Raw genomic sequence first — 25706 nt, forward strand, 5'->3', positions numbered from 1 at the left:
TCACTATTATTTAAATATGGAAAAATTATGGCCATTTTGAGGGTACACATTATGTTTGCACTACTGAGAGAGCTGATACAAAACATGGAATTGTGGTTTCAATTGGAAGTTTGGAATAAGTCAGTGAAATACAGAAATCGAATGAGAGATGCTCACTTACACAGAAAACTGATCAAAGGAACATTCTTCTCAGTAGGCTGAAGGAAGTCTCACTAAATCTAGTCTGGCCCACTACGTGGGGATCTGATCAGCCCAGGATACTTCTTGCTCTTCACACCAAAGTCAAGTTGGTAAAAATTTTTAAAAAGCAGGCATGTTTCAAAGTTAATGGTTCCAAGTTGAACATTTGATAAAAGAAGCATAAGTGTGTTTGTCTGGTGTGTATTATACTCACAAAATGATTCCAACTGAGTAAATAGATAAATCAAAGGGTATGCATTCTCACCAGTGCTAGACATTTTTGGTCAGCATCATTAGAACCAAGGGAAAAAAACTAGTTCAGGAACAATAAAGCTCTTTATCAATTACAAATAAGAAAACAAAACAGGTAGGTGCACTTCTTGGGATCTAGTTGAACTGAGAGGTGGGGGTTGGGACTTTTTTTTTACAGGGCATTGAGGGTTAAGTAACTTGTCCAGGGTCACAGAGCTAGTAAGTGTCGAGTGTCTGAGGCTGGATTTGAACTCAGGTCCTCCTGAATCCAGGGCCGGTGCTTTATCCACTGTGCCACCTAGCTGGCCCCAAGGGGGTTGGGACTTTTTGGAATGCTTTATTTGCCTTTTTAAGGAAGAGGAGAATCTTCTTGAAAGAAATGACTCAAAAATCTTTTCTCCAGGGAGAAAATGGTGAAAATAATTTGTCCTTGAAGATAAGAGAAAATATTGATTTCCACTGGAAAGGCAAGGGAGACTGAATAAATGAAAGAGGGGGAAAAAAACCTAAGCTGACTGTCCATTTGATCAGATAAATAGTTACATTTGCTGTGTGATACATGTAGAAATGTTGTAATCCCTTACAATGTCAGATGAACCTGACAGGATTTTACATCCAAAAAGGCATCTGTCCTCCTTATGTCAAAACCACACAAGTCTTTAAAGATATAACTGTGTTCAATGACCCTCTGCTAATATCAAATAAAACAAATAAACAAAAATGAACAAAAGAAGAGAGACAGTATCAAGAAACATGTGTGCTCACTAAATGTATCTCCTGGCATCATGAGGAATGCCCAGCAGAGAACAAATCAAAGAGGGATTCCTCATGAATGGTAAAAGCCCAGGAAGACCCTATTTATAGATGACATTATGCTAATGCCAACAAACTTCAGATAAATGTAGTCTCCCCTATTTGAATTATTTGGTTATATTAACTTAAGAAAATATAGCTTAATCATGCATGCAGGAAAAACCAAGTGCTTTGTCTCTCCCTACCCAGTTCTGGGTCACAGATTCAAAGCAGAATGAGGAAAGGCCTGGCACCCAGAAGAGGCACTCTGTGGTGAGGAATGGTTTGCCCTGGACTGTGTACCAAGAAAGAAGCAAGTTCAAAAGCAAGCGAGCATCAGCAGTGTAATTCGGGCCTCTGGAGCAGAGCATGATCTCAGTTCCAGCTCCCAGCCCAATGTGAAGTCTGCAGAGGAATAACCAGGGCAGGAATCCCAGACCAAAGGGAGGCCTGTAGTTCTGTCATTCTAACCTACAGAACTTCCCCGCTGGGCAGTAATGAATGAGGCCAGCTGCAGTCAGTTGTTGCTCAGACTGAAACCCAGAACAGGAACTTGCAGAGCTCAGATAAGCAAGGCAACAATCAGGCCACTGCCCTAAATCACACCATGTTGGGACACTGAAAGCTTAGAGGTTCTGAGCCTTCACTGTCTCTGAGAGCTTGAAATAACAAAACAATCAATACCCCAAGAAAACAGCAACAGGTCTAGCCCAGATCTTCTCCAGAAGTGCACAGAACCTGACCCCAACATCAAGTCCAAAGTCAAGAAGAATGCTAGAAGAATGAACAAACAAAAAAATAATCCTAGCATAAAAAGCTATTATACTGAAGGGACTCTCAAGACACAGACCCAGAAGAGAATGACCCTGAAACATCTACAAGCAAAGCCTCAAAGAAAAACATATCTTGGGCACAAATTCAACCAGAATGCCTGGGAGAGATGAAGACTTTATTTGTTTGTTTGTTGATTTATTGATTTTGTGGGGCAATGAGGGTTAAGTGACTTACCCGGGGTCACACTGCTAGTAAGTGTCAAGTGTCTGAAGTCACATTTGAACTAAAGTCCTCCTGAATCCAGGGCCAGTGCTTTATCTACTGTACTACCTAGGTGCCCTCCCCCCATGAAGACTATAAAAAAAAAATTCTTTTCATCAATGAAATGACCTCCCTAGAGAAAAAAATTAGAAAAGAAATGAGAACCACACACGAAAGAACTGGAAAAGGGATTAACAGCTTTGGGAAGGGAATAAGCATTTATATAGCACCTGCTGTGAGCCAGGCACTGTGTGACGTGCTTTGCAGATATCAATTCATTTGATTCTCAAAACAACCCTGGAAGGTAGGTGCTATTATTATATCCATTTTACAATTGAGGAAACTGAGGCAAACAGAAATTTGCCCAGGGTCACAGAGTAAAGCATCTGAGGCTAAATTTGAACTTAGGTCTTCATCACTGTTTTCAATGATCCCAAACTACTAGCTTATTTCAAACCTCAAGTTTTCAAGATAGCAATGTTCCTTCTGACTTTGTGTGTGTGTGTGTGTGTGTGTGTGTGTGTGTGTGTGTGAGAGAGAGAGAGAGAGAGAGAGAGAATTGTAATCTCAGAAGAATCAAAACTGTGAATGAGGTAAAGGAAATAGGAACCAATAATGATTATCAATGTTAACTTACATATAAAATATGGCATAAAAGACATTATCAAGGTCAGGTATGACCAGAAGAAGAGGTAAGATGACCACTTTATAAGAGCAAGGAATAGGGATAGACACTCAAAATGCTACACTGCCACACACAAAATGTTTCCTTTTAAAAAATTACCCTGAAGATAGGCCCTAGCACACTAAAGTAGATCCTGATGAAGACTTTATGGAAGGACATGGACAGAATCTCATAGGATGGAGGAGTTGCAACCTGCACTAATGGATCACAGAACCACTCAAATTCAGTCTACTGAGTGACCAAAAAGGCCTCTAAGATCCCTTTGGACTTTGAGACTCTATGATACTACTCTGCAAAGTACTGGGCTAGTTGGTATGGAAGACAATCTATGTGATACATGCCCCTTTCCTTAAGGGAGCCTGCTTTCCAGTTGAGATACTAAGACATGGGGAAAAAAAGTCTAATTGCCTCATGATTTATGATGATGATGGAAAAGAGAGAGGGGAAGATATATTTTATGTGAAGCCCTCACATTCTGTTCCTATTAAAAAGAGGTCAATTGGGCTCTCCTGTCATTATTTATACTACTTCCCATCTGACTGTAGAACAGGAAACTCAGGAAGCCAGAACACTTAAAACACACCTGCTATGTATGCAGTGGGTATGTGAAGGTCATCAACTGGTTCAGAGAGTATCTAAGTCTCTAAGTTGTCTCCCTTATGTGAGTAAGAAGTCAACCTAATTAGAATTACTCTGAATTGTGAGCAACCCATGTAACTGACATTTTAGCAATGAAAACTGAGAGATTTAATCTAATGGGGGGTAAAAAAAAAGATTTCAAATACCTTAAACTAGTAATCAATAAAAAAGCATAAGAAATTTTGGAAGGGTAAGTACTAAGGCTGTCCATTTTCTTGGAGTATATACCAAATCCATCATGCCAAAATTCAATGCAAAAGAGTACACTTTAATTATTTGCAAATAATTTCAAAATAATCTGCTTCCCTCAGGGAAATCACATGCTACCTTCTCCTGAGGGGTAGTAACTAACCAGCCCAGCTGTTTGCTGTCAAAAGGAAAGAAATGGTATGTGACTACATATCTGTGAGTAGAAAAGGTCACAGTTGCATTCTGTGACATGCTGCATGCTCCACATTTTTCTGTGTACCTGTATTTTCAAATGTAAGGTATCTGAATGTTTCTAAACAACACAGGTGCTTGTTTGGGGGATGTTACTGCCTTTGCAATTTATTCCCCCTGACCTTTAAAAGACAAATCATTCATCTCTGTGGTCACCCTCCAAATCATTCATTTAACAAGCAAACATACATTAAGCACCCATGATCTGCACAGTACTGTAAGGCACCTAGAATACAGATAAAAGGTAACTTCTCTGGGCCCTCTGGTAGCTCACCATCTAGCAATGAAGTGTGTTAACCCATCATCTGGCCTTGATAAATGCTGCAAAGTTTAAAAACAGGAGACAAAAAACAAACAAACCCCTCTCTAGAAGAGAGGCTAAAAGCCTGATGTTTTTTAAAAATGCCATTTCAGTGTTTCATGATGTCTTGCTATAGACTCAAAACTTTAAATCCTACTGGGACAACTTTCAATGTTACTTTTAACCACCACAGTACAGTGCCTTTTATATATATATGTGTGTGTGTGTGTGTGTGTGTGTGTGTATTTGGGGGGGGGGGTTGCAGGGCAATGAGGGTTAAGTGACTTGCCCAGGGTCACACAGCTAGTAAGTGTTAAGTGTCTGGGGGCCGGATTTGAACTCAGGTCCTCCTGACTCCAGAGCCAGCACTCTATCTGTTGCACCATCTAGGTGGCCGAAAATAAGCTAATCTGGTCATTTATTCCTATAAGATTCTAGGTGTAACCCTACTGGAAGGAAATGTTTAATTTATTCCAAGGCATCATTTGGTTACATTAGCCCTAGTACTCAAACCTAAAGTCCCCTTTGTCCTTTGGGCCCCTCAGATTGTAGGGTAGGATAACGAGATCCTCCCTAAACCTCCATTTAAGGAGGATGCCAAACCAGCCATCTCTTCACTTCCAATCAAGCCACACTCCTATGGACTTCATCATGGCCCAAAACAAGCAGGTACCTTCTTTACTTGTCCCCACCCCACTGTTCCTGGCCCCTTTAGCTTCCTTTAATCCATACCTACAAAGAAAACTTTACTACCACATGAACAATAAGTGGTCTTCCAGCCTCTGCTTGAAGGTGTCCAATGAGGGGAACCCCTTACCTCCCAAGGCAAGTCCTTTCACTTCTGAACAGCTTGAATTATTAAGGACTTTTTCTTGATTTCAGTACTAATTTTCTTCTGCAGTTTCTACCCACTGTTTCTATCAGTCCTCCTTCCACATGGTAGTAAATACTTGACCATAGATATCATTTCCCTCCTTTAAGTATTTCTTCTGGTTAAATATCCCCAATTTTTTTCAACAGATCCTTATATGACATGACCTCAAGATCTTGGCCTTCCAGGATGCTTCCTGGACCCTCAGTGTCCTTCCTAAACTACAGTACCACAGTACTGACCACAATATCACACATTTCCTAACCAGACCTCACTCCTACAAGTTGTACCTCTCTTAATGCAGCCCAATATCACATTAGTGATTTTGGCTGCTGTATCACACTGCAGATACATATTAAACTTGTAATCCACTAACTTCTCTAGATTTTTTTTTTCAAACAAACTTCATCCCTCCCTCTCCCACCCCGCCCCATCTTGTTCTTGGGTTAAAAAACAACTTCACAAGTGTAAGACTTCACTTTAACTCTGGTAAATTTCTCCTAGTAAGATTCAGTCAAGAGAAAGAATGGCATAGTGAATAGAAAGCTGGCCTTGGAGCCAGGAAAACCAGGAAGCCCTGAGTGTCAAGTTCTGACAGATACTAGCTGTGTGATCCTGGATAAAGGGTTCAAGTTCTGACAGATACGAGCTGTGTGACCCTGGCTAAATCATTTAACTTCTCAGTACAGTAGCCCAAACTCAAATAGAAATGGATTCCTACAGGCCACATATTGACTTAGAAAACCACAAATTAACATTATCTATGTTGTATTATATTACTTTTGTTAAATATTTCCCAATTACCTTTAATCTGGTTCCCATGACAAGTCCTTAATTTGACACTTCTACTCTAGTCAACTCTTTAAGCCTGTAAGTTGCAGAAAAGGTGCTGACCTGCATTGATAAAAGGAGTACCTTGTATTAATGAAATAAGAGGATCATACCCTGAGAATCAGTCATTACTCTAGCCTGTAAAAAGATCTTTAGGGATACTGGCTGTCATCCAGTGAACTAGCTCTCCCTCCATTCTTTGTGTCATTTGCGAATTAAATAAGCATGCCATTTATGCTTTTTACAGTCATTGATTAAAATGTTAAACAACAAAGAACTAAGCACAAATCCCTGGGGCACTTCACTGAAGACCTAATTCCAGATTAATGTTACAGAAACAAATACAGAAGAACTCATATATTTTCCTTCTTTTTGACATGGTTAACTCCATCTTGGAAAATGTCCTCCATTTATACAAAGTGAGGAAACACATACTCCTCTATCATCCTTATACTTTAAAAATCTTTCCAACCTTGTCTTTGCTACTCAACTACTGAAACAGACAGTCCTATTTGTGGAAATATAGATTCACAGACCAGAAAAGCCAAAGCTAATGAAAAATGGCCAACGGTTTCCCAAGGATGTACTTCAGCCTTCAGAACCTGAAAAGGGAGACGACTTTCTAAAAGGAGTATGCTCTTATAACACATATGTCTGTTTTATGTGTTCCTTTAATATAAATTTCTGCTATAAGCAAAAAGTAGTCTTTTTACCGAATGATATACTCTTTGAGTCCAACCGTCTAGTCTATACCAAATATAAACAGGTTTACTATTGTCTGGGCCATAACTCTTTCATTTTTTCCCAAAAGAACAGCATGAGATGCTTAAACAAAGACTTTCCCTAAAATCTAGGTAAGTGCTATCTCCGGCATTCCCCTGAGCTTCTAGTTCAATATTCTGTCAAAAAAAAAAGAAAATACAACAACTTCACAAGAGCAATACTTTATGTTTAACCCTGGTGAATTCCTCCTAGTAAGATTCAGTCATGAGGAAGTGTGACCATTTTACACTAGTGTGACTATTTTCATGAAGCTATGTTGGCTCTTTTGTGATCACTTCTTCCTTTTCTAGATGCTTACTAAAACAATTCTTTTATTATCCAATCTATAATTTTCCAAGAAATCAAGTCAAGTTCACTGGCCTATAGTCTACAGACTTTATCCTTCGTTTTTGACCATCAGAACATCTGCCCTTCTCCAGTCTTATTACACCTCTATCATTCCTCACAATCTTTCAAGTATCACTGACATTTGGCTCATCAATCACATTAGTTCTTTCAGTACCCAAGGAAGTAGTTCATCTAAGCAAGATAACTTGAACTAAAAATTGGCAGTTGGGTGTTTTTTTTACTATCTCTGAACTTATCTTGGGTATCAATTCCCTAGTAGCCATTTTTGTTCTGTCCTTTTTCCTAACTGACAATTATTCTCCTGGCCAGAGAAAACAGAAGCAAAATAAAAATTCATAAACTTTACCTCTTTTCTGTTGTCAACTAATCTCTCTGAGCCTTCGTTTCCTCATCTGTAAAATGGGAATAAAATAGTATCTACTTCACAGAGTTTTTCTGAGGATATAATGAGAATGCAGACAAAGATTTTTACAAAGCTCTATAAAAATGCGAGCTACCATCATTGCTGTTGTTGTTACTATTCCCATTGGTAGCAGTCCTAACTCCTTCTTGACCCTCCTCTTTTCATCAGTACTAACAGCAAAAACAACAACAAATATTTAATAAAGAAGGGTCAGAAGAAGTAACTATTAGTGATGATTAATGACTGCCTCCTGAGGGATGTTGATCAGCTGTTTTTCAGTTTTGTCTGACTCCGGCTCCATTTAGGGTTTTCTTAGCAGAGATCATGGGGGTGGTTTACCATTTCCTTTTCCAGCTCATTTTAAAGATGAGGAAACTGAGGCAAAAGGGTTAGGTAACTGGCCCAGGGTGGCACAGCTAGTGTCTGAGGCCAGATTTGAACTCAGGAAGATGAGTCTGCCTTCCTGACTCCAGGTCAGTCCCTCTGTCCACTGTGCCACCTAGCTGTCCCTGAGGAATCCTGTGGCAGCTATTTCTTGACCTATCAAAAATAAGAGAAACTCCCAAGATTTGTTGTGTCAGACAACTACCACATATCTTAAGTGATTCTTGTCAGAGGAAATCTAGACACCACAGCTAAAGATTACAAAGACTTAGGGAAGAAACTGAAGATTTGAGGGCACCAATGGTTTTGTAATCACTGCTGCTGGTAAAACAAGATTACCAACAATTCAAAAAGAGGGAAAGCTTTACCATAATCAAGCTTGCCCTCACTTGAAAAATATCAATCAATCAACAAACTTATTAAACACCTCTATGTAATAGGGACATTGATAGATGTCAAGGATAACACCAAAGATGTGAACCCAGGTGACTAGAAATACCCACAGTTCTTTGGTTGTGTGGTTTTATTTGGGGGGGGGGGGGTGCGGGGGGAGATAGGGGTTAAGTGACTCACCTAGGGCCACACAGCTAGTGTCTGAGGTCAAATTTGAACTCAGGTCCTCCTGAATCCAGGGCCAGTGCTTTATCCACTGCGCCCCCTGTTCTTTAATTTCTTAAACTGAATAAAGGGAAGAATTTAAAAGTACTGTCACTGTTTTCCTTTAAATGCACAGAAACCAGCACCTTTCTCAGTTCCAAAAGTAAACTGTTTTCTGTGGGAAACACATTTACTAGCTATCTTTTTTTTTTTAATGACGATTTTGGAAGTTATACCAATAATTGCTTTCTACATGGAATTCAAGACTAAAAAGTCTCAATAATGCAGTGCTTTCTATGAGATTCAAAATATCTGAATTTAGGCTTTGCTTTCTCTTTACATATCTATCAAATATGCCCTATAAATCAAAGTGACACTTCAGAGTAACATTTTTACAATGAAAGGTAGTAAATCTTTCAGGTCATTACAATTATAATGAGCTAACATTTATATAGTACTTACTATTTGCCAGGCCCTGTGCTAAGCTCTTTAATATTACCTCAGGTGATGTTCACAACAACCTTGGGAGGTAGGTGCTATTATTAGCCTAATTCTATTGATGAGGAAACTGAGGCAAACAGAAGTTAAGTGACTTGCCAAGGGTCACATTTAAGCTAGTAAGTATCTGAGGCAGGATTTGAACTCAAGAATTCCTGATTCCAGGCCTGGTACTCTGTCTACTACATCACCTATGCCCTTGAAAAATAAGCATGGGAATTTGGACTGGATGTAGTACAAAATGCAAACTATCAACAATTTTTGAATGAGGTAATAGCAGGGCAAAAACCGTATCTTAAGAAGATTATCTTGGGAAGGGTATGGCAGACTGGAATTAAGAAACTAGAGGCAGAGAGACAAATAAGGCAATTGCACTAATACACCAGAGGATCTAGGCGTCTAGACTAGAATAATGGGAATGAAGAGTAAAAGATAATGAAGAGAACAGAATGTGTCCCTCTTCACTTCAAAAATTCAATTCAAGTCATTGGATATTAATCAGCACCTACTATGTGAAAAGCACAGGAACTAAAGGTACAAAGTTAAGAAATGATAGCATTCACTTAACCCTGAAGGAGCTTATAATTTCATAGAGGGATGAACTATGTGCACAAATAGGTAGAAGTGAAAGGTACAGCTGAATTTATAGCTGAGGGACTTTTGACATCATTTACTTGACCTTTTATTTTGCAGAGAAGGAGACTGGCTTAAGTAACTTAAGCCAAGATTATACGGATAATAACTATCTAAGGCAGTATTTGAACCCAGGTCTTCTATGGCACATGGCACAGCGAAAGGAGTCCTGGATTTGAAGTCAAAGATCCTGGATTTGAATTGTAGCTCACTTACTGTCTATCAAACCTCCACTTCCTCATCTGTTTAAAAAACTAAAGGGGGAGGTAGGGGGGTGGGGGGGAGCAGTATATGACTTCTGAGGTCTCTTCCATATTGAAATCTAATGTTCCTTCCTTAACTTCAAGGGCAAAGGAAAAAATCCAAGGTTCTCCAAAACTTTTTGAGGTTAGAGATTAAATTATATTTGGTTAAGGAGATAAAGAAAACTGTCATGGCAAAAGTGCTGCCTAAGTTGGGTCCTGGCAAAACAAAAGTATTTCAGCATGTAGGGATGGAGAAGGAATGCATCCCAAGCACAGCCAATGATCTGCATGGGTGCAAAGAGGTGAGAAGTGGGAACAAGAAGCAACAAACAGTTCAGTTTTAGAGAAATGGAGAATATATAAAAGGATGTAGAAAAGGAGGTTCAAGAGCACCCTAAATGCTAAACTAAGAAGTCTTTTATTTTATCCTAGAGGACACAGGGCATCACAGAAAGTTTCTGAGCAGTGGAATGATGTGAACATTTGTAAATAGAGCAGACAAGTTGGTGAAATATCTAAAGTACTTGTAATGTTTAGATCTGGTCTCTCCATGAGCACAGTGAAGCCTCCTGAACAAAGACTGGAAAGAAAGTATGAGAGAGTTTCTTCTCTTTCCTTTCCACTCTCTCCTTCAGTAAGCTACAAGCTAAACCTACAAAATATATTTTCTCTTACTATGAGGTTAAATAAGCAAAATGAAAGGTCTTTTAGGCCTCTAATCTTTATTATTATTCCTATGAAATATAAGAAATCAGAAATTAATTTATACCTGAAACCAGTATTTTCTTGATCATGGTTCTCTTTCAGAGGATACATCACCCTCTGCCCCACTGCTAGCACTGGGGTCATCCTTGCGAGAGACATTTCTTTCTTTACTTGACTCAGAGGGTCCCTTTGCTCTGGTCTTTTCTTTTCTCTGCTGCTGTTTTTCAAGCTTTGAAAGCTGGAAAAAAAAAGGAAATATATTTGTATGCTACATATACACACATATGCAACATATGTATATGTCTTCAAAACACAATATATCACCTGTATAATAGGCTAGTATGCCAACAGGGATTTAGCCATACCAAAATAATATTAATCATTTAAAGATCAGTAACAGAATCACAGAATTTGAGCTGGAAGGGATCTGAGAAGCCATCTTGTCCAATCCAGATCCGATCTGCTGATCACACCAACCTGCTTCTTTTGAAGAATCAATAATTAAGAAACCATGTAACACTAATTCCGTTTTGAAGAAATACTATGGATTTTTCTTCTATGGAGGATCTTTTTTAAAAGGACATAGAAATCTTTAAAAGTACACATCTCTCTCAAAAGAATGAAGTATATGGTCTCTTAAAGCAACTTTTCTTAGCTTTGTTTTTTTAACAATGATGATGGTAAATTTTAGTTTTCTGTGGAATCCAGTCATGAAGTTCATTTCTTAAATGAGATAACATATATAAAGGAATTTCATAACCATAATGTGTTAAATATATTAAAGTTATTAAAATGTGCTTTATTATATAGAAAGAAAACCAATCGGATCTCATTATTTTTTTTTGTTAAATACCCAAGAATATAAATTTAGCAAAAGATGCTCAGAGTAGCCTAAAAGTAATACCTGGGATTTATATAGCACTCTACACCTTATGGAGTCCTTTTCATATAACTAATTCTCTTAGGAAATGCATCAATCAGATTCAGAAGTATTGACCCATAGGCTCCAGTTAGGCTCTCATTAATAGGCTCTCATTAATCTTCACTATTCTGAAAAGACGAAAGTCATGTGTCAGACTGCCATGTCACCTCCATTGATACACATCAGTAGCTACCAGGTGGATGTCATAAGCCAATTCTTGTATCTTGGCTCTATTGTCAGTGACCATTTGTCACCTGATTCCGACATCAATCAGAGGGTTCAGAAAGCTATTTCAAACATGTCTAAGCTTGCCAAGCATGTCTGGGCAAACAGCAAACTGACAAGACAAACAAAATTTGCCATCTATAGAGCATGCATCCTGAGTACCTTACTGTATGGCAGCGAAACATGGACTACATACACTAGACAAGAGAAGAAGCTCAACAGCTTCCACATGCACTGCCTTCGGTGCATCCTTGGCATATCTTGGTCAGACAGAATCACCAAAACAGAAGTAAGTGCTCCAACGCACACAACTTCCGAGCATCTACACGCTACTGAAACAAAGATGGCTGCACTGGCTTGGTCATGTGTACCACAGGCAAGACAGGTGCATTCCTAAAGACCTACTCTATGGCGAGTTAGCCTCAGGCCAGAGACCTGTTGAACACCCCCAGCCTCACTACAGAGATGTATGCAAGCGAGACTTGAGGGCTCTGGGAATAGACATCGGCAGCTGGGAGGAGATGGCCAAGGACCGTGCCCGATGGAGTTCAGTACTCAGGAGCAGCTTGTGTGCAGCTGAGATGGGCCTTCAAGCTCTGGAGGAAGAAAAACGAATGAGACACAGGAACCGACGGGCAACAGAGAGCACAGTTTCCTGATGTCCTTGTTGCGGCAGGAGCTGTGGCTCCCGTATCGGACTGCACAGCCACACTGTGGCCTATGGCTCTTCAAGGCGCTGATCCATGGTCATCCTTGACTGGTGGAAGCCTACTACTATTCTGAAAAGGTATGTCAAGAGCAGATGTTATTATTCCCATATTACTTCTGGGAGAAACAGAGGTACACAGTGACATGGGGGCCTGCTCAGCAAGTCAGCAATAAAGCAGAGAAAAGTTATAAAAGTCTCTTAATCTTTAGTGAAGCCTTCAGTAAATAACTCCTCTTGAATCAAATGCTTACTTCAAGATAATTGTACAGATTTTCCCCAGGTCTTGTGAATATGAATACTGTTTTTTATTCTTACTAGGAACATGCCAAAGTATGGCACTGTTTTTGTATTATTTTTATTCTAACTGTTACCTCTCAGATTGGTCTGCTCTGAATATGAGCAAAATCTAATTGGGGGAGTAGAAAGTAATAAAAGGAAAATTTAAATCCTGAGAAGTCATAATTACCATGATTTTTATAGACTCTCATGCAGATGGATAAGTTCCGTTTCAACCAATTCCTTGCAAGAATTCCAAGGAAGTCTTTTACTATGTAAGTTATGGAGATCAAATGTCTACTATTATTTTTTTAAAGACTATAAGGCATTTATTATTGCTGAGACTGACTATACCTACAGGCTCATTGCTATAAGAAGATGAAATATTCATGGAATACTGAAAGGGTCAGGCATATCCAACCTAACTTCCTTAAGTGAGGACATAAACTATTAGACATATAATATTTCCTTATTCCTCTGGCTACCTTCTCTGCCACTTATAGTTTTAGAGGGCACTGAGAAGTTAAGGGATTAGCCAGTATATTCAGAAGTAAGACTTGAATCCTCATCTTCCTGGCTTCAAGGCTGCCACTCTAACCACTGTACACACTGGCTCTCAATGCATTCCATACATCAACAAATCCATACCTCTGGTATTAAATAAGGCCTTAACTTTGGATGAATCACATTTCCCTATGCCATCACTTCTTCATTTTAAAGATGGAGTTTAACTTACATGATGCCATTCTTTTTTTTTTAATTAATAAAGTATTTTATTTTTTTTTCCGTTACATGTAAAGATAGTTCTCAACCTTTGTTTATACAAGCTTTACAATTTCAGATTTTTCTCCCTCCCTCCCCTCCCTCCCACCTCCCCTAGACAGCAGGTAATCTGATATAGGTTTTATACACACACACACACACACACACACACACACATACACACACACACACACACACACACAATAACATTAATCCTATTTCTGCATTAGTCATGTTATAAGAGAAAAAAAATCAGAGCAATGATGGAAAACCTCAAAATAGAAAAAAAAAAAACAGCATCAAAAACAAAATAAATAGTATGGTTCATTTAGCATCTATACTCCACAGTTCTTTTTTTTTTTTTTCTCCTGGATTTGGAGATCCTCTTCCATCACGAGTTCCCTGGAACTCTTCTGTGCCATTGCATTGGTGAGAAGAATACAGTCCATCACAGTAGATCAACACTCAATGTTGATGTTACTGTGTACAATGTTCTTCTAGTTCTGCTCATCTCACTCATCATCAGCACACGCAAGACCCTCCAGGTTTCTCTGAACTCATCCTGCTCATCGTTCCTTATAGCACAATAGTATTCCATTGTATTCATATACCACAACTTGTCCAGGCATTCCCCAATTGATGGGCACCCCCTCAACTTCCAATTCTTTGCCACCACGTAAAGAGCAGCTATAAATATTTTTGTACATGTGGGTCCCTTTCCCCCTTCCATGATCTCTTTGGGAAAAAGACCCAAAAGTGGTATTGCTGAGTCAAAGGGTATGCACAGCTTTATCGCCCTTTGGGCATAATTCCAAATTGCTCTCCAGAATGGCTGGATCAGTTCACAGCTCCACCAACAATGCATTAGTGTTCCAATTTTCCCACAGCTTCTCCAACATTTATTATTTTCCTTTTTTGTCATTTTAGCCAATCTGATAGGTGTCAGGTGGTACCTCAGAGTTGTTTTTATTTGCATCTCTCTAATCAATAGAGATTTAGAGCATTTTTTCATATGGGAATAGATAGCTTTGGTTTCTTCATCAGAAAACTGCCTGTTCATATCCTTTGACCATTTCTCAATTGGGGAATGACTTGGGTTCTTATAAATTTGATTTAGTTCCCTATATATTTTAGAGATGAGGCCTTTACATGATACCATTCTTAATAAAATGAATTTGAAGTTATAATTAGTAGAAATTAAAAGAATTTAATACATATATATGTAGAATTATTTATTTGTAATTGATAACAAATTAAATAGTATTTTTAAAAATTATTCTAGGGCATAGGCCAGGTGGATCCATATCCTCAAGCCTAAGAAGAGGTTAGTCAGTGAATATCAGATTACAAGTGAGTTTGAAGGAAATCTACAATTACTACAACTGAGGTCAAATAATAATGAGATAAATACACAACTCTTTATCTACTGTGATATATGCATTTGGGATTCACCTACGTGTGTTTGCAATTTCCAATAAATGTTGATTAATGACCTACTATATGCAAAAGGCATTATGACAGCCATTAGGCTAGTATACAAAAACACACACAAGAAATATAAAAAGCAAGTTCTATCTTCAAGGAGTTTACTACTGGAAGATACAACATGTAAAAAGGTTAGTAAATAGAACGTAATCTAGGAAGGAAGAGAGCACTGACAGCTAAGGGGAGGAGGAAAGGCTTACAAGGAAGAGGGAGAACCTGAGCCAATACATGGAAGAACTCAAGGATTCACAGGTTAGAGGTTAAGAGGCAGTGCATTCCAAAAATGGAAAATAGCCTGTGGCAATAAGCTGCAGTTTAGCTCTAATAGAGGGTCAACAGTATTGGGAAAGGGAAACTGCATGTAGAGAAGATACAAAATGCCATAAGTTTTTTGGTTTGTTTTTGTGGTGTTTTTTGTTGTTGTTTTTACAGAAGCAACAAAGAACACCTGATTTTTTTTTTTAATATAAAGGTAATATAGTTAAACCTGTGTTTTAGAAAAATTATTTTGGCAACTGTGTGGATAATGGGATGGAAAGGCAGAGACCAAATTAGAAGTAGAAAGGGTTGTAGCTATGTGAGTGGAGAGAAAAGGATAAAAAGGAGAGCTGCTATGGAGACAGAAGTGACAAGATTTAGAAACCAAATGTGAAAATTAAGAGCAAAAAGTCAAGAATGACTCTGGCTTTAGGTGATTGGAAGTATAGAGATCTTCAACAGAAAAAGTGAAGTGTGGAGGAGAGAACAGTTTAGGGAAATAGATAAATTTAATTTTGAATACTGTGAATTTAAAATGCTGATAAAATATCTGGGACTGGAATTCTGTTAGGCATTAGGACTGGATATTGAGTTATGACTATACAAAAAGAAAAGGGAGCTGAGGAAAACCCTTAAGAACACCTACAGAAAAAAGGCAAAAGATAGGGATCCAGCAAAGAAGACTGAGTAGAAGCAGTCAGTGAGGTCAGAGGAGAATCACAAGAAAACACAGCCATGAAAGCCAAGGGAGAGAACATTCAGGAGAATCCTTTAGCAAAAAATGCCACAAGATAAAAAGACTGTGTTGGATTCAATGGTTAAAAGACTGTTAGGGGAACCAATTTCCTTCAAGGGAAGCCAAATTTCATGGGCCTGAGAAGAGATCAGGAAAAAATGGCAGTGATGGTGAGAGTAGGAGAAGCATGAACACTTCATATTTATGTCATGTTTTAAGGTTCTACCTACAGTATTGTGAGTGAGATTTTCCCCATCCCTTAGATATGTGATTTAACTAATAATAATCAGTATAATATAAGATAAATGGTGATTCAATATGTTTAAGTATTCTCTAGATATGAAAATTGTTTCCCTCTGTGCATATTTCAATCTTGTCCTTCTATGCACCATAACCAATGTTCTTTGACTCTATTTCGACTGTTCAATATGGGTTATGTACCAGCTTTGTTGTGATGTCCCTTGGTCCATTGTGGTAAACCACAAGGCTAAAAATCGTATCTTATAAGTTGAAGGAACCAATCAGCATTGAGATTTATATCAATGTTACATTAGAAATGTCATGTTTATAAGAATTGTTAGGTTTTGCCCCTTTTGTGTGGAGCTGGCAATCTGCCAGTCAAGATGAGGCACCCCTGAAGCTCAGGTTCATATTTTGTTGGGTGTTGATTATGTTTCCTTATATCCTTTCCCACACCATTTACAATGTTTTAAAGAGGTTAGTTCTAAAGGAGTAGGGTATACTGCTTTTGAGCCTTATTAGCTGGGTATAAATACCATCTCCTAGTACTGCTAGGGGTCTTCAGGTCCTAGACCTGAGACCAGCTTTATTGTGAGACAGGTACCCTCTCTCAATAAACCTATTTCCCCACAGCTTGGAGACTTTGCTTTTTCTTTTCCTCGTCGGACTTAGAAAGTTTTGTAACAGTATCTCATAGGATCCTCAAAAAATTCCTCCCCCTTCTACAGATGATGAAAATTGAAACTGAGAAATTAAGTGACTTGCCCAAGGTTATTATGCTATTAAGTAGCTGAAGCAGGATACAAACCCAGGTTTTCCTGACTCTATCAACCATGTTGCCTTTCAATCAAGGAACTGGGTTACAAGAATCAATGACTTTTTCTAGTTGTTTGTCTAGAAAGTAGAGAAGAGATATAAGATAAGAGCTTGAAGAAATGTCAGAACTAAAGTATTTGGTTTTTCTTCTTTTTTGTTTGTTTGTTTAAGACTAGGGTAGATGAACAATTTCAAGGCAATAGGAAACAGCCAAGATGTAAGGAAAAATTCTAGATGAAAGAAAGGTAGAAAAAAAGAGGAATGATTGAAGAGGCAAACTCCTCAAAAGTTTCACTTTGTCAAAGACTAGAGGAAGGAAAAAGGGAATGCAGGACAACAGAGATGGGTTTATGATGTGGAATTGAGGACAAAAGGCAGCTCACAACAGACAGCTTCTTTTCTGAGTAAAGTAGGACTCAAGATCCTGGGCTAACAGGGAGGCAAGAGAGGGTACTATAGAGGGCTTGAGAAGATTTAAAACTGCTGCTGTGGAGAATGAGCTAGAGAATTAGTTAAGGAAGAAGAAAAGAATTGCCATATTGCAGCAAGGATCCATCTGAGACTGGAAAAGAAAGTTGTAAGAGATTCTGTAACTTTAGCAAGATTGTATGACTTTCTTTATCAGCATTCAGCAGTACATGAGTAAGAGTGAAGGCGGCATATGGTAAGCTAGGGTAGGAATAAATCAGGGTGGAAATTTGACAAGTCATGAGCAACAATACGGCAAGGGAGCACAGAGTTAAAAGGTACAGAGTAGTGTATAGTTAAATGAGTTAACAATAGTGTTATAAGCATGTACAGATAACCCCTATCCTTTAAAAGTAAAAAAACTCTTCACTTTCAATCTCCCATATCCCTCAAGCTGCCATCCTTTTCCTCTCTTCCTTTTCACAGCCAGTGCTTTTGTAAACTTTAAAATCATATAAAGTTTCAATTAATCTCTTATGTACCTATAATGTATTACTTTTTATTATTATTTGTGCACATCACATCTTCCCACTTGACCATAAAACTCTATACAGGCAAGGACTATGTTTTTCCAAGTTTTATGGTTCACCCAGTTCTAAGTACTCATAGTACTATGCACACAGTAAGAGCTTGGCAAATGTCTCAAGTAACAGAATTAGACATTTTGAGATGAGCATAAGCATAAAAGTATTTTTTATTCTTCCCTTTGATCAATTTTGCTACTCACTAACCAGAGTAAAAGAAGAGGGAAATGAGAAGGAAATTTTACTATAAGAAGTTTGATTCAAAGTTGAAAGGGTGAAAGGTTGAAACCACTGGTTAAAGTAAGATATTGAATTAGTGTGGATTTTTTCTCATATGTGTGTATGTACATACATGTATACACACACACACTATCCATGTAAACATTTGGAGTTACTTATAACTTTTTAAGCAGTGGGGTTTCACATTTGGATTTTGGGTGGAGGGTCATTTAAACTTGATGCAACAATACTTAACAATCCTGAAATCTAAAATTAAATTAATTTTCATAACGGAAACCCTGACAAAATGCTAAAAGGGGTATTGCTTTCATCCACAGTACAGTGTCTTTCATTGCAGTGTCATGTTATTTTTAAATTAATTTGACTCAATAAAAACATTATGAAGCAAGTACACAGATGGTATCTAATTTTCATATACTTCTCTGCTTGGTTTCATTTGTCTCCATCTGAATCTTTGCAGGACAATTTTTTTAAAAAACTTCTTATTACTTACAAAACCTCTTGTAGATGTGCAAAAATAGCAAAATGGAGAATGTTTTCTTTTGTTTTGTTTACATCACACATTTTACTCAACTAAATCCTTTACTATACTTCTTGTACCTATTTGAGCTGATATGGTGATGTGAGCACAAATCAGAAAGAACTACCGCAGCAAAACTATTCACTGGCTCCATGTCCAAGAGCATTCACAAACCACATATGATATTTCTGGGGCAAGTTCATGCCTATGCTGAACTAGTAGCCAGTTTTTAATCTGGATTTGCTCCACCAGTACTTAGCCCTCCTTCTTTTATCCCTTACACTTATTGGCAAAAATAATTTCTAAATGTTTAAAATAAAGCAATTTAGCCTTTAGTAATTGCTTATCATTTATTTACAGTAAACATTTTATTATCTGGTATTCATTTACCTAGAACTCTATAATTAGCTCTGTGAATATGTGTATGTGTGTATGTATGTGTGTGTGATACATGCAGTGTGGTTCCTCTGCATGATATATTCCTTTACATTAGTAAACCAGGAGACTAGGTAGGCACTGGGAGTCAAGCTAGGGCTACCTTAACATGAGCTGCAACCAGGTCTATGACTAGGCTCCAGGCAGACACACCTTCCTGGCTAGCTAGTCTAGGCCTTGGTAGAAAGCAAGAACCAAGGGATCAAACCTGAACCACATGACCCCTCGACTGGGCTTCCTTATGGAACAGAATGGACCCCCTTCCTGCCCTCTCACATCCTAGGATCTTGCCTCTTACTTTACTAAGAAAATTGAAGTCATTCACAATGATCTCCCTCTTCTCTCAGACATATAGCCAAAGTAGTACTTAAGAGAAAATTTAGAGGGGGCAGCTAGGTGGTACAGTGGATAAAGCACTGGCCCTGGATTCAGGAGGACCTGAGTTCAAATCCAGCCTCAGACATTCTAATCAATACAAGGATCAACCAAAATTCCAGTGGACTCATGATGAAAGAATGCTATCCACCTCAAGATGGAGACATGATGGGCTCTGAGGACAGACTGAAGCATTTTTTTTAACATGGCTAACATAGAAAATCCCTTTTTAAGTGGAATTGCCTAACTCTACTTTGCTGTACAGGATTTTGTGTTTCTTGTCTTCCCAATGGATAAGGAGGGTTGGGGGAAAGAGAGAGAAAGAATTTGGAATTAATAATAAAATAAAACTGAATGTTTAAAAATTCCTCCAAGGATACTAGGGAATAAGAACAGTCTCAGTGAAAATCAACATATTTGCTTAGATTTATTCATATCCATTGTGTTGAGAATTTTCTATTCTCTACATCAGTGCTGTCAAACACAATTAGAAATGAAGGTCAGGGCAGCTAGGTGGCGCAGTGGATAGAGCACCGGCCCTGGAGTCAGGAGTACCTGAGTTCAAATCCAGCCTCAGACACTTAACACTTACTAGCTGTGTGACCTTGGGCAAGTCACTTAACCCCAATTGCCTCACCAAAGAAAAAAGAAATGAAGGTCATTAATCTATAAATAAGGATCCCTGGAAGCTGCATATTGACTTAGTATTAAAATGCAATGTTATATATGTTTCATTAAATTTTTATTTATTTTGTTAAATATTTCCCAATTCTATTTTAACCTTGAGTGCTTTCCAAAAGCACTCAAGACTGTTATGGGCTGGAGGGGCTGGGACTATATGTTTGACCTCTCTGCTTGACATTTTTTAGCCAAATGGGAAATAGTAAAGAAATAATCTACTGCAGATTATTTTTGTGAGTATAAAATATATTATTGTTCAAAATAACTCTACCATCTGTTGAGAAAAGCTAAGAATTAAATTGAGGTATTCAAATGGTGCTGATTTTTAACAAAAAAGGAAAATTATAATCAGTTAATATACTACTATTGGGGCATTATTTTAAAACACTGACAAAGGCACACCAAGATGAAATGGTTACCCAAACTGTGAAGTCTTTGTATTTTTTTTTAATTCAATTGCTACCATGAAGTTTCTTTTTAAAAAAAGAATTGTCTACCCGTAAACATTTAGACCAACAAAAATGCATAAGGATTAGAAAACCATATTTCATTTCAAATAAAATCTCATATTAGTATTTCATTATCAAATGGAGGAAAGTGAATTTTTAACTATAATAACAGACTCCATTACATAAGTTTCAGGTTTGCTTTCCATTTTCTAAATTATGTCTGAAAGAAAACTCAAAGTTGATTTATACCAGGAAAAATAGTGACCAGATCTGAAATCCTTATTAGATCCAGAAAGCTTATCTTTACAAGGAATTAGGCTTTCAGCACTTATCCTGCACAATCTTATGTTTTGTCCATTCTGTTTGAAATAAAAGTATTCTAATATACTCTCTTCCCTTCCTAAAGGACACCATTCCAAATAGCCACAGCCTATAATGAACATAATTTTCCTGGGACTGATTTCACCCAAGGAAATCCAGGCACAAACCAGTATGGGATTGCATAATAATACTAATCATTAAGATTGGATTGCATATATTAAAAGTTTTGCTATAATGCAAGAATTTTAACAGTACCCCTCAAATTGCTCTGTGCCCAAAAAAGTATTGCTACCTTATCACTTTAAGTATTTCTATAAGCCTTTTTATTTTGGGGATTACAATTCTCTATGATTCTGAACAAGAGATGGCTACTCCTACTTAACCAGCTACACAGATGAGAAAATTAAGAGATAAAACCAATGATTTACCTATAGTCAACAAGAGAGCTAGAGGTGGGAAATCAGGACAACAATACGTATATCTAAATTTTCAATATTTTGCTTAGATCAAGGGGAGTCAACTTGCCTCTCTTCAGTGATTATGTTAGAGCAAAATGTTATTGCAAAGAAAAAGAAAACAAAAGATACTATATCATATTTTCTCTCCTTTTAAGCAAATTATTTCTCTTCTTTTAACTACACCTTACCACCAAAATAAGGTGAAGACAGGGAAGAGTATTATGGAGATGTGAATAGTAGTTATGTACTCTTCCTTTTATTATTATTATTTTTTTTTGGTGAGGCAATTGGGGTTAAGTGACTTGCCCAGGGTCACACAGCTAGTAAGTGTCAAGTGTCTGAAGTAGCATTTGAACTCATGTCCTCCTGACTCTAGGGCTGGTGCTCTATCCACTGCGCCACCTAGCTGCCCTCTTCCTTTTATTATTAGTGGAAAAGAGTTAGTCGTTCATGCTTTTTCAATTTACCAAGACTTTCTAAGTAAAAAATTATTTTTTTTAATTTCTTCTTTTTGAATTAGATAACACTGCTTAAAATGATGACATTCTTCCCCCCCCCTTTTTTTTTTGCTGAGGCAATTGGGGTTAAGTGACTTGCCCAGGGTCACACAGCTAGTAAGTGTCAAGTGTCTGAGGCTGGATTTGAACTCAGGTCCTCCTGAATCCAGGGCCAGTGCTCTATCCACTGTGCCACCTAGCTGCCCTAAAATGATGACATTCTTAAAGCACATCTCTTCCCTAATCAAAAAGCTCTAGTAGGAAAAAAAAAAAAAAGCTCCAGTGGCTCTCCACTATCTCTAGGATAAAACAAAAATTCTTTTCCTTAACATTTAAAGCCTTTGGCAATGTAACTCTCACCCCACCCTTCCAGGCTTCCTACGTGTTACTTCCCTTCACATACCCTGCAATCCAATCAAAATAGAATATTTGCTGTTCCTCATGCAAAACATTCCATTTCCCATCTCCATAATCTTTGCATTCTTTTTTTCCATACCTAAAACATACTGCCTCCTTTATTCTGCCTTGCAGAATATCCAGGTCCTTTCCATGTTCACCTCAGGCAACCTCCTCTATTTGGCCTTTCTTGATACCCTTCCCCTCTACCATTAAAACCACCAATTCCTTTATTTATCATGTAGATACTCTGTATTTACTTAGGAGTATGCTCATTGTTCTCCCCATAGAGCATAAGCTCCTTGAGCACTGGGCCAGTTTCATTTTATCTTTTTAACCCAGCACTAACAGGTACCTGAAGCGTGCTTCAGGATTGACTGAGACTCTTCATTTCTTTCCTTCTTTTCCATGACATTAGAATATATAAAATTATAGCAGGGAAAATAAGGTACTGCCTGGAAGTGGGAAGAGGCATAGGTAGGCACTAGTTCTAAAGAACTGCTCATGGGGTGTGTGGGCTATGGGAAAGGTTTCATGGGGTGGAGGCTAAGTGTCTATGTTTCCTCCCAGGCTATTCAAGGAATCCATACACTAGGAGTGTGTTTGGTGTGAGCTCCTTGAGCGCAGTGCCTTTGCCTTTCTTTGTATTCTCAGTGACTGGCACACAGTAAGCACTTTAAAAATGCTTGTTAAAAAAAATGCTTGTTGATGATGATGTGTCAGTTTGGTGATGAGCAGTATTGAGTAAAAATGTGTCAAGTGTAGAGTCACTGTAGGCAAAAAGAATAACTGAGTATAGGAGGTTAATTGTGGTGGTGGTGGTATAAGTCCTTCTTTCTCAAAGAGGACCATGACATTGGGGTGATGTCATAACTTGCAGTAAATTGGATTTAAGTGAGGGAGGGCTGTGCAAAGTCACCAACCTCACTCTCTCCTCCAGAGACATCTGGGTTCAGTGGCAAGATATATATAGCAGGACAACTAGAGTTGGCCCCAGATGTTTAAGGCAATTGTGGTTAAGTGACTTGCTCAGGGTCACAGCTAGTAAGTATCATTTGAACTCAGGTCCTCTCTATCTACTGTACCACCTACTTGACCCAACTGTACTATTAGATCCTAGGTCTTTCTCTTCTTTTAATAAGTGGTGGGAGTAGGGGAGTAGAGCTGTTCAAAAGTGTTTGCACTGATTTAGTTTATGGCTTGTGCTGCTCTACAGCATGCACACTGTATATATAAGAAGGAAAGAATTAAGTAATATAAAAAAGTGGTTTTTATTCTGATCTAGTCCATTTGTATTTGAAATGTACTGGCTAAACTTACAATCTCCCATCTCTAGAGCAGCAGTACCTAGTGGCAGAAATAAAAATGAAAAAAATTACTTCACTTAATCTCCTTATTCCTGAATTATTCTAAATAAGAACAGTAATTAAGTAATCTTACTGAAATATAATTAAAATGATAATAAATGAACCTACAAAAATATACTTTGTGGTCTAAAAAAGGAATTTGGAGAGACTGATTAAATCCATATTACACACTAGGAAAAGGGTAATAAACTCTTACTATGCAAGAGAGGCCACAATGAATTATATGTGGCTTAAAGAATGTTGCTTAAAGTAGTATGTAATCACAAATAGTTCAAAGAGTCAAAGTTAACTGATATATCAATAAAAACTCCTTTAATGTGATCAGGTCCATAAGTGATTGTAGTTTTTCAATTCATTTCAATAACTCAGTTAAAACAACATTTACCAAAGTCTAGAGCACTGTACTGGAAGTGAAGTAACACAAAGTTTGAATGAAACATAGTTCTCAACCGCTCTGAATATTCTACCTCTTCAATGGAAAATGACAGATCCAATAAAAAGATTAACAATAGTGACCAGGGAAGCTAGGTGGCGCAGTGGATAGAGCACTGACCCTGGAGTCAGGAGGACCTAAATTCAAATCCGGCCTCAGACACTTGACATTTACTAGCTGTATGACCCTGGGCAAGTCACTTATCCCCAAATGCCTCACCAAAAAAAAAAATAGTAACCACTCATATCTATATAGATTTGCAACCAAATACTTTCCTCACAACTACCCTGAGGGGGAGTTATTGCTAGTACTGTTATTTTTATTTTACAGATAAAGAAACTGAGTCTCTGAGGGGTGATCTGACTTGCCACAGAGCCAGGCGAATTGTTTGAGCAAGACTTCAACCCAAACCCCCTAACTCCAAGTCCAATACTCTTTCCATTAGGCAACAGTGCCTCTCAATAATTTAAGTAAAAAGAAGTATCAAAGTAGCACATGATTCTTGAATAATAAGTGTTCAATGCTATGTGAGGTCTGTAATGGGAAAATTCATCACCATCTGGAAGGATCTGGAAAGGGTTCCTGAAGAGGGCAGGATTATAAAGTATAGGCAGCGGGGGCGGCTAGGTGGCGCAGTGGATAAAGCACCAGCCCTGGATTCAGGAGGACCTGAGTTCAAATCCAGCCTCAGACACTTGACACTTACTAGCTATGTGACCCTGGGCAAGTCACTTAACCCCCATTGTCCTGCAAAAAAACAAAACAAAACAAAAAAACAACCAAAAAAACCCAACAACAATAAAGTATAGGCAGAGATTCAATGGGTGGTAGTGGGGTAATGGGTATTCCAAGCATAGGGAACAGTGTAGTACGATCAAAGACAATAACGCATTGGGGGAGGGGGGGGGAGCCCAGTTTGACTGAAATAAAAAGCAAATAAATAGTATGAAATAACCAGGAAAGGCAGGGTAGAATGGGAAAAGGAGAAGATATGTGAGAAACAGAGAAAAGGCCAGTTTGGTTGAACTGTAGAATACAATAAGGCTGGAAAGATAGTTTGGGGCCAAGTTAGAAAGGGCTCTAAAATTCAAAACAGAATTTAGATTTTATTCTGGAAGATTCTGGCAGCTATGTGGAAGATAAACTGGAGGCGGTAAAGATTTGAGGCAGAAAGAACAATAAGGGGACATTGCAATAATAGAGATGAGGTGTGACAAAGACCTGAACTAAAGTGATGGCTGAAAAAAAGGTCAAATGTTGTAGAGGGAAAAAAATATCAATATTTGGCAACAAAGTACACAGAATGTAATAAAATCCCTCAAAAATCCAATACCATTTCGTTTTTTAAAAAGAAATCATAACCCCCAAAGTCTATAAATCTCTATTTCTGCACTTGGTAAGAGAAAATATATTAATAATGAATCAGCTACTTTTTGTTACAAAAAGGGTAGCTATAGCCTGTTTTCGGCTTTCCATCAGTTTTCTATCAC

At 38.0% G+C, this 25706-nt stretch overlaps 1 protein-coding gene across 1 annotated transcript in view; it reads right to left on the bottom strand.

The window, feature by feature from the left end:
• The window catches only part of DTD1 (D-aminoacyl-tRNA deacylase 1), a 199162-nt gene that overhangs the window by 7748 nt on the left and 165708 nt on the right, over positions 1 to 25706 (bottom strand). Inside the window, exon 5 of the mRNA XM_043988032.1 lies at positions 10688 to 10861. Within this exon, the coding sequence (XP_043843967.1) occupies positions 10709 to 10861 (153 nt within the window). The 3' untranslated portion in view covers positions 10688 to 10708. The remainder of the gene's footprint in view (positions 1 to 10687; positions 10862 to 25706) is intronic.

This window comes from Dromiciops gliroides, chromosome 2, assembly GCF_019393635.1.
Source record: "Dromiciops gliroides isolate mDroGli1 chromosome 2, mDroGli1.pri, whole genome shotgun sequence".
In the NCBI taxonomy this organism is placed as follows: Eukaryota; Metazoa; Chordata; class Mammalia; order Microbiotheria; family Microbiotheriidae; genus Dromiciops; species Dromiciops gliroides.